Genomic DNA, 17,680 nt, shown 5'->3' on the forward strand with positions numbered 1-17,680 from the left:
AATAACTACACATGCCAAATTCTCTCTATTCTCTCTATTCTATACCAATGGATTCTCTTCAATATTAAATCATATTCAAATTCTGCCTTTTCTCTCTCTTTCTAAACACCAACATACCCTGTTTGGGTCAAAATAAACAATTCAACAAAATAATCTCAAAATATCAAAACTCTATATTTTTACAAGAATAAAAGGTCAAACACTCATCTTCATTTCACTAATAAAGCTTGATGGTAATTCTAGTCCTTAACCTTTTCCCTGTAATCTTTAAATATATATAATTTTGATCCTGAAATTCTTTTTACGCAATTTTGATCTTTTCATTTTTATTTGTTTTTATATTTTTTATATTCATTTTAATTATCTACCATGATATAATAAAATTGAGAAAAATAGACTATATTTGTGACTTTTTTTTATAGGAGGGAAGACCACAATTTTCAAACACAATGACTTTTTTTTTTAAATTGAATAAATTCAGAAAATAAAAATTAAGGGATCGGGTAAAAAATTCAACACTAAAATGATGAATATTTAAAAATTAAGAGACTAAAATTATTAAAATTATAAACATAAGGACCAAAATTTCAATAAAAAAGTAGATGATGTCTATATATATATGAGAAATAAAATAAAATAAATATTTGTATTAAAAAAAAAAAAGAGATAGAAGAATAAATGAAAATAATTAAAAATAAAGTTAAAAGTATTAATTAGTATTCTTTCTATGTTACATTTTTTCAACCAAACAATAAATATCGTTTTTTAAAATTTTTATTTAACTAAATAATATTTTTTTAATTATTTTATGCTAAGTAAGAAATAAAACGTCAGTGTAGGTTAGGTTTCGTATGGGACACTAAAAATGTGTATTTATTATGGAAAAAACTATTCTTTATTTTTAACTGATAATGTGAAAAAAATATTATTTTTTAATTAGTCACAAAACCAAACACACGGTTAAAATGAAAAAGAAATGACATTTTTTTACATTTTTATTTTAATTTCTTAAAATATAAATATCTTGACATGTGTACAGGGCATGATAAATAGTTAATTTTATACAATTGAATTGATGATAAAAAAAATTATATATAAATTATAATATATTCCTTTTTTTAAAAAAATAGTTGTTTATGATTCTAACATACCGATTAAGATATATATAATTAATATATATTTCTTACAAATATTCACATTTTTTCTACAATTTTTATTTCTTTTCAATATAAGTGTTACTTAATTTTTCAAAAAGGATATTATTCAAAAAAATAGTTTTAACATTTTAAAAAACTATTGTTTTGAACAAAAAAAAGTTAAAAATTCTACTTTTTTTAAGAATAGAAAAAGTATATATATAATTTGAGAAACTGTATCAATTATATGTATATACTTCTATATACTTCTATATTTTAGTTAGATTTTAGATGCATGATATAGTATTTAAATGATATATAGTATTTAATTAATATATATAAACTATACAGTTTCGCAAAATATGTTCTTCATAAGAAATTTCATATTTATATATTTCAAAAATAAAAAGTCAAACCATAATATTTTTCAAACGGTAGACAAAGTTAGGTAGACAAAGTTATGTGGACTTCCTTCTACTTTCACTACCTGAATACATTTATATGATTCAAATATATCAGTATAGTCAAAATATCTCATTTTAGACAAATCTCTAGTCAATGTACATCCTAACACTCTCAACACGATATTTATTTTCCTGAAATTACTATGTGATCATAATTTCACACAATTCATATATGATACTACACATGAGTACATCATTCAATCACACAACAATTTATATTTTGAAACAATTTAAGGATAACTAAAAATCACATAAACACATAACTAATTTATTTTAACCACATATATGAATAAAATTTTACAAAAATTTAATTAAAACAATAAACAATTATAAACCAGTCTTTTAAAAGAAAAATTTAAAATTTAATTTTTTAGCTTGAGCGAAAATAGATATCGCTTGAGTGAAAATAAAGTCGAGAGCAAGTTCAGTTTTAATACTATTCTTGCTTGAGCGAGAATCCTTTCGCTTGAGCGAAAACATATATGAGAGCAATCCAAAATTTCACTACGAAAATGGATCCGAGAGCAAAGTGAATTTTAGTGTCTTATTCTAACTTGAGTGAGGATCTTTCGCTTGAGCAAAAATCCCTCACTTGAGCGAAAATAGGAGAATAAAATTTCATAAAACTAATTTCTTTCAAGATTTCACCAAAAAGTTATACTCAAAATTTTATTTTATAAAACATATCATACCAAAATAACATCACCTGCTCAAAGTTGGACATGTACTCTCATAAAACTCCATTGTCAACCTACATATCTATATATTCATGATTTCTAAACCAATTTCATTCAAATTTAACATCCCGATTCAAACAACTAATATTAACTAATGTTTACAGTTCAAATGATTCATAATACAATTCAAACACATTCAAGAACTCGTTCACATCACAATCGACCTGTAATTTACTAAATCAACAATATCTAATTAAAATTCTAATTAAACATTATTACTTTACTCTATTAGGAACCTGGTGGTGTCCTTCGATCGTAGTTTAATGAAGAAGGTTGTCAAAATCTTAGAGAGAAAACATATGAGAAAAAGACAATGATTTTTAAAAAGATAGAGATTATATTAGAACGAAATATGAACAATTGATTTTTCTATTTATATACATTTTTCATTTTAATAATAAAATATTTAGGTATCTTTTTAATTATAACACTTTTATTCTAAAACTATTTTCTAGGTTTTATAATTTTTTTTATACAATCAAAATTCAAATTATTATTTTTTAATTATATTGAGAATCTACCTTAAAGAAATATTCCTTTATAATATTATAATTTTTTTAATAATTTATATATTTTTTAATAATATTATACAATCAAAATTCAAATTATATTTTTTTTAATAATTTTAATCTACCTTTATAATATTATAAATTTTATTGCAAGAAATATTCCTGAAATTTGAAGTGCAAAATTGCAAAGGAAAAATATTCCTGAAATTTTAAGTGAAAAAATTGAACTACTATCCAAGAAAAGGGTTTAAAAGTCAGCAGGAAGTAACATTGCAAATGATTCTTCTTGTCTAGGTGAAGTTGAAAGCTAAACTTGCCCATGTGTGGTACTAGACCAACCTCAGCTGAAAGCTACCCCATTTTTGGATCACTATAAATTTGTTATGCAGCTAAATTGTTTAGCGTGCACTAATTGGTTCAAATCAGGAAAAAGAAAATCAATGACTAGGCAACAAAACACTCTACACTCTGCAGTTAAAGTGATTTCACATTACTGCCTAGTAATTACGAATTTAACTTAGTGAAGTCCATATTATCTATAAAAGTTTCCATTGGTACCATTGTACAGAATTCTCTGTGAAAAGTTGTGTAAACATGGTTTGCCTCCAAAAATTGAGAGAGAAAATTGTTGTAACCTCAAAACATTAAAGAAAAAACCCTTTGCAGCACGTCCTGCTGCAAGGACAAAAGGAAACTGGGAAGTGCATATAATAAAGTTGAGGTATATGCTTGAATAACTAACTTGTTGGCCAAATGACAAGACTATGAGATCATGTTAGAACAAAACATAAAAAACATACAAGTTTTTGTAACACCTAAAAGGTTAAATAAAGGCCAAGGTGAAGTCTTCTATACTACAGAGCTATATAAGAATTAGGAATAAACCCATCACCAATATTTCTTCCATCAAAGTCCACCAGAAGCCATTAGTAGCACAGCTAGAAAATCCTGTAGAAGCTATGAAATGGAAAGTCTCATTCATATCCTCATTGATTAGCTCAGTTTTTGAATTGGATTCTAACAAATTTACCCCTCTCTGGCATGGCTTTACCCCATATGGAACATGGTTTGTTGAAATTACTCCAACTTGGTAGCAAAGGTTGGGGTTGTTCCAGGCCCCAAAACGCCTTCCCATTTTTTCCAAAAACTCTTTAGAGAAGTTAATCTCTCCTGTGATATTGTTTCCACTTAGGTAAAGTGCATTGAGACAAGGAAGAGTTTCCAGCTTTGGTGACAGATTGCCGGTGAGGTTGTTGTCACTAAGTCCCAAAAATCTGAGCCTCTTCAATTCTGAGACAGACTCGGGAATTTCCCCTGTCAACCCCATGTTAGAGAGTTCCAAAATTGCCAAGTTCTTCAGGTTTTCCCACTTTAGGGCCCTGATGTCTCCACCTAATGGATTGTTGGACACAACCAATTCCTCTAAGGAGTGCAACTCTTGCAAAGACAAGGTCAATCCACCACTGAATTTGTTATTCCTAAGGTCCATTAGGGTCAGATTCTTAAGATTAGCAAACTCGTTTAGAAGATTCCCTTCAAGGTGATTGTGGCTCACATCAAGCTTCAATGCTGAAGTTAAGCTTCCAAGTGTCGAAGGTAAAGACCCCGATAATGAATTACTACTTAAATCAAAGATTAATAACTCATTCATCCCATCAAAAACATCTGGGATCCTCCCATTAAGATAGTTTCCAGCAAGAACAAGCTTCTTCAACTTCATGAGATTGCCAATGCTAGATGGTATTTCACCCGTTACACCATTTTCTAGTAGTACTAGTGATTGGAGGTTCTCCAGGACACCAAAATCTGAGGGAATGTTTCCAATGAGACCTGGATTTGATCTAAACTCCAGTGATTCTAAGCTGCTAGCCAGTTTCTCCCAATTTCCAGATGGAATGATAGCTGGAAACCTGTTCTGTGATTGAAAGCAATTGAAGAAGGATAGAGATTTTAGGTGCTTGAGCTCAAACAACTGTGGCCTAAATTCCAAATCTTGAGCACAACTCAGCGAGTTGTCATGGACGGGTCCAATGTTCAAGACAGTAACATACCAAAACCCATTAAACAGATCACAGGAGACCCCCTGCAGAAGAAAACAACAGACATCACTATTAGGCAACTAATTGATCACCATGTTCTGGTTAATTTATAATTCCACTTTGAAGTGCAAATACACGGCTGAATGGGTAATTGAATGTTTTCCTGAAAAAGAAGGAGAGGAGAACTTCTGAAAAACGGTAGAACTAAACCAATGTATTGTACTTTTATGTTTGGCCTTCACCAGAAATTTAAAAGCTTAGGTTAACCTCAGCGTTCATTAATGAAATTGAGTGCAAAGTCTTATTTATACGGACTTATAAACAATTAGCCAAAATCTTAAGGGTTTTTGTGTTCAGAGTTTCACTGTTGATTATGAAAAAGTCTGTGCAAGTCCTTAACCAAACAGGAACTATATCCTTGTAGCTATACCATTCCTTCTGACACTCGTCAAGAAACGGTGGCCTAACAAAAACAAATTTTCACTACCCAAAACTTATCTCGAGAACAGTATAAAGTAGTTGCTTAGACAACTTGCAGTATTACCAATGATGGCAGAGCTAGGTGTCTGGTTAAAGGTACCTGAATTGGAGTCCAACCACAAGGATCTGGATAGAGATCTGAGCCATTCCAGGAATTACCAACAAAGCCTTGAATGGTGGAGTATAGAGCTTCTTGCTCTGCTTTCTCTATAGGAGCTATATCAAGGTCTTCTTGTCCACAGCATCTTGCACTCAGAGAGAGGATGAACATGAAAAATATGGCATGGCTAACAGCCTTGATGCTCTTCATGATGTTGAGTCAAAGTAGGATTATCAAGCACGAAAGAAATTCGAGATGGATGAAACAAAATTGATAAAAGAAGCACAAGTAGGAGGTAATTGGCTTGAATTGAAGAGCATCTTATGGTTGATGGGTTACATGTGCATTTATCATTTTAGAGATGAAGTGAGAAAGAAAAAGAGGAAGACGATCTTCAAGTAAGTGATAACAGATGCAAAGAAGGGTGAAAGTTAAAAACAGATGGCCTCAAACCTCAACAATGAAGTGGTATTTAGACAACAAGCCCAACACGGACCGTTACAGAAAACTAGAGTTGTTTTGGAAGAACACGGGTTGTAGTATAAGAAAGAAAGAACAAGATCCTGAATTTATGCTCAAACATAGTAGGATAGTGGGAATGGAGGAAACACAAAAGCTGAGCAAGAAACCTGACCTCTTCCTTCTTGTGGTGTTTATAGAAAAAACTAAGGAAGTATATATATATAAATAATTATTAAGAGAGAACACAGTATCTTATCACAGTTCTCGAAGCTCAAAGTCATAATAACAATGGCATTAATATGATCAGAGCAGAAGCAACTGAGAAGCCTATGAAACGGAAGCAAAAAAAAGTTAAAAAACAGTATTTCCTTTTTATGCAGCTACGCTATGGAAATTGCACACCCTATGTGATTGTCTTATTCATTACTATTATTACAGTAGTAATAAGTATGATGAAATAATGTGTGTTAGTAGTGACAACTTTGATAGGCTTTGAAAAGTGTTATTGGTAGTTGAAGGCAATAAAGGGATAGAGTTGAGGGATTAGTTGAAGGCTTGAAAGAGCGTTGAGTTTGAAATAGAAGGAGATTGCGTAGCAGGGGACCATATCCATGCAAAAGGAAGAAGAGGTGCGTGTAAAAACATGCAATACAAATAAGGTTTTTATCCGCGGTTGCCTCGTTGTCTAGTGTTTTTGGCTGCTGTATATTTCACAGCACCATTGAAACTAATTGGACAAGAGAGACCTCACTAGCTAGCTTTTCATATTTCAAGAGACCACTTAATCACATTGCTACACACCACACTTAGCTCCACAGTTGGACCATACCTCTTGTACCTTCACTATTTTTCTCCTCAAAATTTGTACCCACCTATACCTAAGTAAAATTCACTTATTTCCCTTCCACATTTCAAAATCATCCACACTCAAACTCCTACATTAATTATATAATTATTTCATATATTAACAACTCTACACCAAATTACAATTCAAAAAAGAAATAATTTTGTTTATTAAAATGTAAATTATATATGAAAAATGGAACAATTTTAACAGTAATAAATTGATATTTCTTTATTGTGCGCTTCTCAAATTAACATTTTCTTTTTCCTAAATATTTTTGCACTTGCTAAAGAAAACTAACAGTGGGGGAAGTTGTATTAAATGCTAGCTAATTAAAGCGAAAAAAAAAACTCTTTTTCTGAAACTTCTTCAATTAATCCATTGATTGGTTACACTTTAAGAAAATAAAGTTGATCTAGATTTGCTTCGTGTATATTAATATTACTGCGGAATTTATAGCTGGCACAATAATTATCATCAACTATCGTGGACTCCTTTAAAAAGAGGCTCGGTGCTAATATTTCTTTGTCTTCTTTTCAATTTAATGTCAAGTTTGTCAAAAATGTATATTACCGTTTCTCCCAATTTTCAATTCTTAATTTTGAGAAAAAAAGTCACGTAAAAACATAGACAATGTGGCCCTTTGTATTTTACGCACTTTGTAGAATCTTTTTGCAATTTCTGGATGCAATAAACATATATTAAGAAAATAATAATTAGTAATATAAGTGTTCACGAAGAATAGTGGAAGACAAAAATTATTTACAAGTAGCAGAATTTGTCCCTAATTAACTGGTTTATTAGCTAAAGGTATATTTTTTAATATATTTGTCAGCTGTGGCAAGAGTTTTTGATAGAACAAACTATGACCTACTTTTTTAATCAAAATGATCAAATTTGTTTTATTTATTAAGTGAATGAGTAAAAAAAATCATTTATGATTTTGGGTATGTCATACTTTCTTCATACGACTTTTTTTTTTAAAGAGTTGGATTCATTACGATTTAAAATTAGACATATATTAAAGTTGTGTTATAATAAAATAATTTTAATTTAAAATATTGAGGATTGAAATTGTACATGATTGACACAATTTTGATTAAAAAATTTATTAAGATTAATTAAAGTCGTACATGAATGATACGACTTGAGTGCAAAGTAAATCAATGAATGTAGTGTAAGAGTGACACAACTTCAAATTTTTATTAATTTATTTGTTGTCATGAGGTTGCAAATTGCCCTTTTGATTTTTGCAGCTTCTTAATTTTTTCTGTTTGGTTTTTGTTTTATTTGTTGCTTTCTTTAGGTTTATTATTATTTTTGTTTACTTCAAATGCGTGACTAGTCAAACAATTTGGTAGTGTTTGTTTACATTCATGTGCCTTCTTTACATGGGATCACCCTTGATTTTTTTTTTGATTTTATTGAAAATTGGATTGGAGATTTTTCTCTCAGATCACATGAATTAGATGAAGAAATAATTTTTAAAAAAAATGCAAGTGGAGCAACCATTTGGTTTTTTTCTCTTTCGTTGGATCTACATATATTTACGTACTATTTGCACCTTCCATGCATTTGCATCATTTTTTTATGTACCATTTTTTAGCATGTGGGACCACTTTCTTTTTCTTATGTTTGGTTGTTACATTTTTATAACAATTGTCGTTTTTGCACCAAAAATGTCAATTTGCAGCTCCATGACAACCAACAAATGAATAGAAATCTGAAGTGGTATAACTCGAGTTTAGTGTAAAATAAAACAATTGAAGTCATTAGAGACATACACAAATTCAGTTAATTTTTTTACACTTAAGTCATATCACTTATACACAACTTCAATTAACCTAATGAAAGTTTTAATCAAAGTCGTGCTAACGATGTACGATTTCGACCTTCATGATATTTTGAATCAAAATTGTCCTACCATGACATCACATTGTTGTACGTCCAAATTCAAATTGAAGTCGTGTGTCATGATAACAAAATATTTGAAATAAAGTTGTGTCAATGAGACACGATGTACCCAAAGTTATAAATAAATAAAAGTTTACCTATTTTCATAATAAATAAAAACAAATTAGGTCTTTTTGGTGCAAAAACTACTATTTCAATAACCATACTCACTATCTCATATGAAGGCACTCACATAACCATTAATCCTAACCCAAATACAATAGCTCTAAGATGAGTGAAGAGAAATCTAGAATAGTAGAAATCGTCTAAAGGATTGATTACATTCGACATTAACCACGTCTAAGGTCATTTGCGGCAATAGAAACCAAAGTGAAGAGCAATCTAAAACAATAGAAACCGTCTAAAGGATTAATTACATTCGACATTAACCACGTCTAAGATCATCTGCTGCAATAGAAACCAATTCTATAATGATTGGGAAATTTAGTACAAAATTGCACCATTTAGTTAAATTTCCTTACTCGTTTACTTGTACCATCAATTTTATTTGAATTTTATGTTTTTTTAACTTTCTTAAACTTCGCAAATTATTATTGTGAAAAAAAAGTGTTCAACTAATAAAAAATAATGAGAGATATGATTTTAAAAGTTTATCATAATTATGTAAAAATCAATAAATTTATTAAATATTAATTTGTGATTAAATAGTACATATTTTTTATAACATGAATGTTTAAACTATTCTTAAGAATTAGAATAAAAAAATAGAAAAAAAACCTTTTGAGTCCTCCAATTCTGGTGAGAGAGAGTAAGATTGAGTGCACCATTAGTGTTCAGCCCTGGAGGAGGGGAATAAGTATGAAAAATATTTTGAAAAGTTAAATTAGAAATGAAGGGAGGGGAAATTGCTTCTTTAAGATGCTATCTAATTTATTTATTTATTCTTTTTTTATTCTCTGGTTTTATTATCCGATCGAAACAATGTAAATGAGATTGGATGAGAATAGGAAGAAGATGAGGGGTGTAAGTAAGAGTTATTGAGAAAAGAAGATAAAAAAAAGAAAAGAAAAAGGTGTTGGGAATTTAGGAAGAAGGACCACCCTAAAGTAGGGGATGGGGAGGATGACGAAATGATAAAAGGTTAAGCTAAGCATGTGTAGCCAAAGGCAGCACAACTTTGTTACCTTTCTTTGAGGAACTAATGTAGCATCATAAGTCACTTTCTCTCCAACTTTCTTCCCTACAAATTTATGTCGCTGCCCTTTTATTCTAAGGATACCTTAGCCTCTCAACTACTTCACAGATACAACATTATGCCTGTCTTTACAATATCTTCACACACAATACTAACTCAAAATTTTATTAATACACTCAATCACTTTCATCAAATCAATAAAATATATAATAAATATATAATATAATGTACTATATATTTCTATAATAATTTTATTAAAATAATAGTTATACTTTTTATCATGCGACTATTATTTATGTATGTATCCATTATTAGGATGGTTGAAATAAGTTAAGATTTATATGGGTCGATTTGACCTACTATAGGTTTAGTTAGGACCATCTAGACTAAACAACAAATCAATTTCATAATTAGTCAATATTTCAGACTTGACCTCTTAACTACTCAACTTCAAATCACATTAGATTACACTATGCACCTTTCTACTAAAATTACACTACAAATCTTCTGGTACTCCATGGTCCAAAGCCAATTTGCTAAGCACACCCCACTAAATCTTACCTCAACTCACCATTTCAGTCGTGCAACACACACTTGACAGTAGAAAAAAAAAACACATTTAACACACAATATCGAATTTTAACAATATTTCAATTTTAATTTCATGAAAATCTAAATAAGAAATAAATATTCTTTAATATTTCTTAGCGCCTTAATATCTCTTTATTTAAATTTGATTCTTCTTTTAATATTTGATTTTCTTCTCTTTTTTACTTGTAATTTTTTTATCTTTTTCTTTCTTTCATGGAATCACATCTTCATTTAATTTGACATTCAATTTGTATATCTTCTTATCAACCTCATCTTTTTTTTTATCTATCTATTGTGGACTCTTTGGTTGTGAAATGTTAGGATATGATTTTTCATATTTTCTTCTCTCAGTCATTCAACTTTTTCTAGAGATATTTATCTCTTTTTTTTTAATTTCTTTATTGTAGTCAACTCTTCTTTCAATAAATCTAAAATAAAGTTTTTTTTCTCTTTCATATAAATTTTGAATACTTCTAAGTTATTTATATTTTTAATCACTCAAATTTTATTTTCGAAAACATATCATAACCTTTTTCTAACAATTAAGTCTTAACAAATAAGACATAACACATTTGATAACATCGTTATTGGAATTATTATATATATTTTCCATATGCATGTATGAAAGTGTATCAATGTATAACATACGTGGTAAAAATAAGGTAATAGTTTGATGTAATTGTTGATAGATAGACATAACATATGGAGTAGCAAATTATATGAAGCATATATTCTCCAATCTGATTGTATATAAACAGTAGACATACGTTGAATGAATATACAGAAATATTATTTCCATAATATTTGATATGGTGTCAGAGCACCGTTTTTGATGACTCTGCAAAATTTTCTTTCACCATTTTTTCCCTTCACAACCATATCTGCCGAAAACTCCAAAGACGCTGTTACGAATACATCAAATCCATACTATGTACATCAGTCAGATCAACCCAGACACCTACTTGTACTAGAGAAATAGAATGGCTCGAACTACTTGACGTGGAGCAAATCAATGGCTCTTGCAATTTTTCAGATACAAAAAGTCATTGCCACAATTACTCTGTCTGTTTCATCATATTACATAAAAATCAAGAGCCTTTGGGACGAGTTAGACACATATCGCTCATTCTTGCCTTGTAATAAAATGAAAGCATACAATGGCAAGATGAAAGAAGACTATTTAATGCAAATTCTTATGGGTCTCAATGATGCCTATAAAGGTGTCCGATCTAATATTTTAGTGATGTCTCCCTTGTCTAACATTCGACAGGCATATTCATTAATTATACCGGACGAGACACAACAAAAATTGTCGATGATTAATTTGGGTAACCATGATGTTTATGCAAATGCAGCAGGTTTTCTCATGAACTTTAATACTTTAGTAAATTTTGTCTTCACAAAACCATGGATTTTGGATAGTGGGGCAATTGATCATATTGTTTCAAATCCAAAATTATTTATTAATTCAACTCCATCATCAGTTTTTTTGGTAAACCTTCCTACAAGTTCAATAGCCCCAATCATGTCCAAAGGATCGTCCAATTTAATACGGATATCAAATTAGAGCATATTTTATGTGTCCCTTCTTTTCATTTAAATCTTATTTCAACAAGTAAATTCACTAAAGCTCTAAATTGTTGCATGGTCTTACTTCCAAATGGTTGTATCCTGTAGGATTTAGCTACAGGGAGGATAATTGGCAATGAGGTGGTCTTTTATTACATGAAACCTTTCAAAAATTGTCTGACACTTTTCATGTTTCCAACAAAATGGATCTCTGGCATATGAGATTTGGCCATTTGTCTTCATCTCGTTTAAAATTGGCATCTTTATTATTTTCTTTCAATATGTGTACTCATAATAACTACAATATTTGTCCCATTTCTAAACAAACAAAATTGTCTTTTTCTTTTAGTGCAATAAATACACAACGTCCATTTGATTTGTTACATGATATTTGGGGTCCTCATAATAAATCACCTACTTATTCAAATGCATGATTTTTTTTAACCATCGTCGATGATTTCACTAAATGCACTTCGGTCTTTTTGATGCAACACAAATCAAATACTGAGCATATACTACAATCTTTCATCACATTTGCATATACACAATTTTACATTCGTGTTAAAGTCGTTTGAACATATAAGGGTACGAAATTTCTTTCCATGCGTCAATTTTTTATTGAATGCCAACACACATGTGTCTATACCCTCCAACAAAACGGGGTGGTTGAGTGTATACACCGTCATATCCTCACAATTGTGTGATCTCTTCTTATCATTCTAATTTACCTATGAATATTTGGGGAGATTGTGTTTTAACTGTGATTTTCCTCATTAACCACTTACCTTCCCCCATTCTATCAGATAAAACACCCTTTCAACTATTATACAACCTAGTTCTATCTGTTACACATTTACGTATTTTTGGCAACCTATAATTGTACATTTCCAACCACACTACCGAACTGAAAATCGGCTTCACCAACTTTGCCCAGTGAGCCCATTACCGAACAAATACCTATTGAGCTCATTACCGAACTCATATCCATTGAGCCTATTCTTGAACCAATGACCATTGAATCTCCTGCGCCTAATTCATCCCCTAATATTTCTATACAACCACTTCGACATTCTACATATCTCAAGCATCCTTCTGCATGGCATAAAGATTACTTGCTACCACCTCGCGCCTATCAGTGCACTCCTAGCCAAGGTTCTTTCCCAGGTACATGATACCCAGTTTCTCATTTAATTTCTTATTCCAACTTATCTTCTGCTCACTGCATTTTTTTAGCTAATATTTCTACACATAGAAAGCCTTCATCATATGATCAGGTCATTCTCTGTCCCCACTGGAAGGAAGCCATGGAAGTTGAATTATCAACATTGACAAAAAGCAACACTTGGAGCATTGTTTCATTAGCAGCTGGCCACAAACCCATGGAATGTCGATGGGTTTATAAAATAAAATACAGGTTTGATGGGAGCATCAAACGATATAAGGCATGCTTAGTCACCAAAGGCTACATGCAAGTGGAAGGGATTGACTATATTGCGACTTTTTCTCCTACTGCTAAACTTACGACATTACATTGTCTCTTCACTATTGTAGCTGTTAGAAACTAGTTCATGTATCAACTTGATGTAAAAAATGCATTTTTGCACGGTGACCTTCATGAAATTGTTTACATGGAGCTTCCTCCCAGATTTCGCTGATAGGGGGAAAATCTAGTTTTTTGGCATCATAAGTCCTTGTACAAATTAAAACAAGCATCCTGAAACAAGTTTGCTACTTTCTCTAAGCTTATTAAAAAAGCAGGATATATTAAATAAAAAACAAACTATTCTTTATTTACCAAAATTGTTGGATCATCTTTCACAATTGTCTTGCTTTATGTCGATGATATGCTTTTAATAGGAAATGATGATGGTGAGATCAAGTATCTCAAGGAATTTTTTCTCCAACATCTTTTAATCAAGGATCTTGGCACCTTAAAATATTTTATGGGAATTGAATTTTCTCGGTCTAAACATGGCATTTTTATGTCTCAAAGAAAATACGCGTTAGACATTTTGTCTAATTGGGGTAAAATCAGAGAAGTTCCCTATGGAGCAAAATTTAAAACTCACTCTTACTTATGGTGATTTATTACATGACACAACTAAATGTCGCAAGTTAGTTGGAAGACTCATTTATCTTACCATCACAAGGCTAGATATTGTCTATTCAGTTAGAACTTTAAGTCAGTTTATGCAAGAGCCTCGCAAAACACACTAGGATGCAACATTACGGGTTCTGAAGTACATCAAGCGGACACCCGAGCAATAATTATTACTTCCCTCTAATAATGATCTTAAGATGAAAGCCTATTGCGATTTAGATTGGGGAGGATGTCGTATTACTCGAAGATCACTCAACAACTATTGCATTTTCCTGGGAAATTCATTGGTATCCTGTTAGTCTAAGAAACAAACCAACGTATCAAGGTCATCTGCCGAAGCAGAATATCGGGCCATGAAAAATGCTTGTCTGGAGCTAACATGGTTATATTATATCCTACGAGACCTCAAAGTTCCAATTAGCATGCGTACACCTTTGTATTGTGATAACCACACGACACTCCATATTGCAACAAATTTTGTATGTCATGAGTGTACGAAGCATATCGAGATAGATTGTGACATCGTACGGGAAAAATTGCAAGCTGGGATGATAAGTCTATCACATGTCTCTTCACATTGTCAATTAGCAGGTATATTTACTAAGCCTCTCGAGAAAGATCAGTTCGTGACTTTGTGAAACAAGTTGAGAGTCTATGATATTTACTCACCAACTAGAGGGCAAGTATTGGAATTACTATATTTTTCATATAGATGTATATAAAACGTGTATCAATGTATACTATACGTGGTAAAAATAAGATAATAGTTTGGTGTAATTGTTGGTAGATATGCATAACATAGGAAGTAACAAGTTATATGAAACACATCTCTCCAATCTGATTATATATAAACAATAGGCATGCATTGAACAAATATACATGTACCTGTATAGGCCGAGGGTCTCAGATAGTACCTGTGACTGGATGTACGATTGTTATGTCAGTGGTCTCCTAATTTCTTTGAGTCTCCTTCCTTTAGTGCTGACGCTCGGCCGGTCGGGGGTTACTTGCAAAAGGTACTTCGACGCTCAAGTAAGTATTCTAGTTTAGGTGTGTTCTGATAGAATGTGAAAAACGTATCTTACTCCTCCATAGAGGGCTCTATTTATAGTATAGGTTTATGGACCCTCCTTTAATACCAAAACGTGTATCTTTCCGTTAATCAGTTTTATTTGTTATGTTGAAGATATTTTCCGTATATTTCGAAATGCGAATTGACTCATTCAACACTGTTGTTGTTGTCTGTTTATTTATTGTGTCTCTTTATGTGCTGTTTGACTTGGACAATCAATCACCAAGATCAAAACAAACTCGTCTTGTCTCCTACTGACCCATACAATATATAAATATCTTTTCTATTTGATAATCGTAGAATTTTTTTTTGAATAACAATAAGATACAACACATTCGTAGAGAAAAGATTGAATAAGAATAGGACAGGAAAAAAATAATATTTTACACAAATTTATAAGTATTATTTCTTTTTGCTTTAATGATTGTGAGACTTGAGACTAAAATATGGATTCATAAGAATTTTCTCTCATCTCATGTCACCGATAACCTTACTCATTCTGCCCTGCTAGTACTCTGCCACGCCACCACCCTCCACACGTCGGGACTCGCATTGTCTAATACTCCAATACGTATATACTACACCTGATTCCTTCTTTCTTTATTATCTTTGTATTTGCATGTAAATTGGGTGTTATCATCACTAACAATTTTACTGTTTCTTGATGAAAGATACCATTACTAGATAATTTTTGGAGACAAATTACTAATTCATATTATATTTCTATTTATCTCGTTTTAACAAATTTTATACATTATAGATGTTCTCGTAACCTTATTATTATTAAGAAACATTAAAATATTTTTGAAAAATTATTCGATCTATATATGACTCAACTAAACCAAATTATAATTAAGCTAGATTGGTAAATAAATAAAAAATTGAACTTAACTAAAAATAATTGAGTTAGATAGAAGATTAAATTAAACTTGCTCTAACCGGTGGCTTACAGTCTGAGACAAAAATTAGAAGAAACAAACAGTAATCTGTCTATGTGCATTAATGTAATGTCGATAAATATCTTTTTGTTTTCAAATAACTTAATTTCTAGAATTGCATGAATGATGAACAGAAAAACTCCTCCTAAAAAAGTTGCATATTAATCGAGTAATTATTAAGATAGAGTTGGTTCAATAGAGAAGGGCTTTATTGAAACCACGCTGCGAAAGCAACAGGAATCTTTTTAGTAGCCAATTTTCTTGGTCCAAATCTGCTACAATCATTAAAATTAGACTCCAATGCTACACGCTCCTTTTTTTCGAAATTAAAAAGTGTACGTTTCTTATGAACTAACTAAGCGCGCATTTAAATTTCTTTATTGTTATAAGAAATTCCTAAACTCATTGACAGAAAAGTTATTGTACCATTAAATGCGTTTTAAAAAAAGTTGAGTGCTGACATACTTTTAAACCTTTTCCACATTGATAACATGTTTGACATATTTCTTGAATGGTTTTTCAAATTCATTTTGTCTCTGTCATGATCTGCACCAGAAATGTGTGATACAGCCAATTTTACTGGAAAACATATATGGATCTTAATAGGTATGCTTAAGAAATGAAAAATTATTAAAAATCTCATTAGGATATATTAAAGTTACTGTTGAAGTATATTGATCATAATATTGTCAAATAACATATTTTTAAGATTGTGTTGGAGAGGGAAATAAATTATATGCAAAGCTCAGCCTTTTCTTTAGTATTTTTTTCTTTCTCTTTACTACCTTTCTATGATGATTTTTCTTCCCCACTTTGGTTTAGGTAGACATGTCCGTATACAATCCCATTTTGTAGAGAGACAAATCACAACTAATTACTTTAAAATATAAACTTACACATTTTTTTTTCATCTTTGAAAATCAGAACTTTATAAATTTAGAAAACTGAAGAAAGAAACAAAGAAAGTATGCACAAAATTGAAGAGATTTTTGGCTATTAATAGCCCTTACACATAATCAGAAAAAATAAATTCTACGCTTTACATATCTACAACATATTGACTAGAATCTCTCCTAAAGAATATGTCTTTATTGTAACAGACTTATTTGAAACACTAAACTAAAACAGAAAATACAAAACTATAGCTAACATTTCCTCCCTTAAACTAAAACATATGTATTTAGTTTACTTCTGATGCATTAATCATTCTAAGCATACCACATAGTTTTTCAAACTGCTCCAGCTTAATTGGCTTTGTCATCAAATCTGCAATTTGTTTTTGAGTATTGCAATACTTCAGTTCCACAACACCATCATTCACCAAGGCTCTCAGGAAATGAAATCTCACATGAATATGCTTATTTTTTCCATGAAAAACTGGATTCCTAGCCAACTGAATGGCAGAGCTGCTATCACAATGAATTATAGTACGTTCATCTTCCTCCATTCCAATTTTCTCCATAATCCTCTTGAGCCATATACACTTACATGCACAGAGAATTGCTGCAATATATTCAACCTCAGCGGTA

General features: G+C 30.9%; 1 protein-coding gene across 1 annotated transcript; it reads right to left on the reverse strand.

The window, feature by feature from the left end:
• Positions 1–3,554: 3,554 nt before the first annotated feature.
• Positions 3,555–6,562, reverse strand: LOC137828901 (uncharacterized). Its single transcript, XM_068635647.2, has 2 exons — positions 5,466–6,562; positions 3,555–4,929 (listed from the first exon to the last, which is right to left on the reverse strand). Exons 1-2 carry the CDS (start codon positions 5,673–5,675, stop codon positions 3,709–3,711), a joined length of 1,431 nt encoding a protein of 476 aa, XP_068491748.2. The 5' UTR covers positions 5,676–6,562; the 3' UTR covers positions 3,555–3,708.
• Between the last annotated feature and the right edge of the window lie 11,118 nt (positions 6,563–17,680).

This window comes from Phaseolus vulgaris, chromosome 7, assembly GCF_051622355.1.
Source record: "Phaseolus vulgaris cultivar YP4 chromosome 7, ASM5162235v1, whole genome shotgun sequence".
In the NCBI taxonomy this organism is placed as follows: Eukaryota; Viridiplantae; Streptophyta; class Magnoliopsida; order Fabales; family Fabaceae; genus Phaseolus; species Phaseolus vulgaris.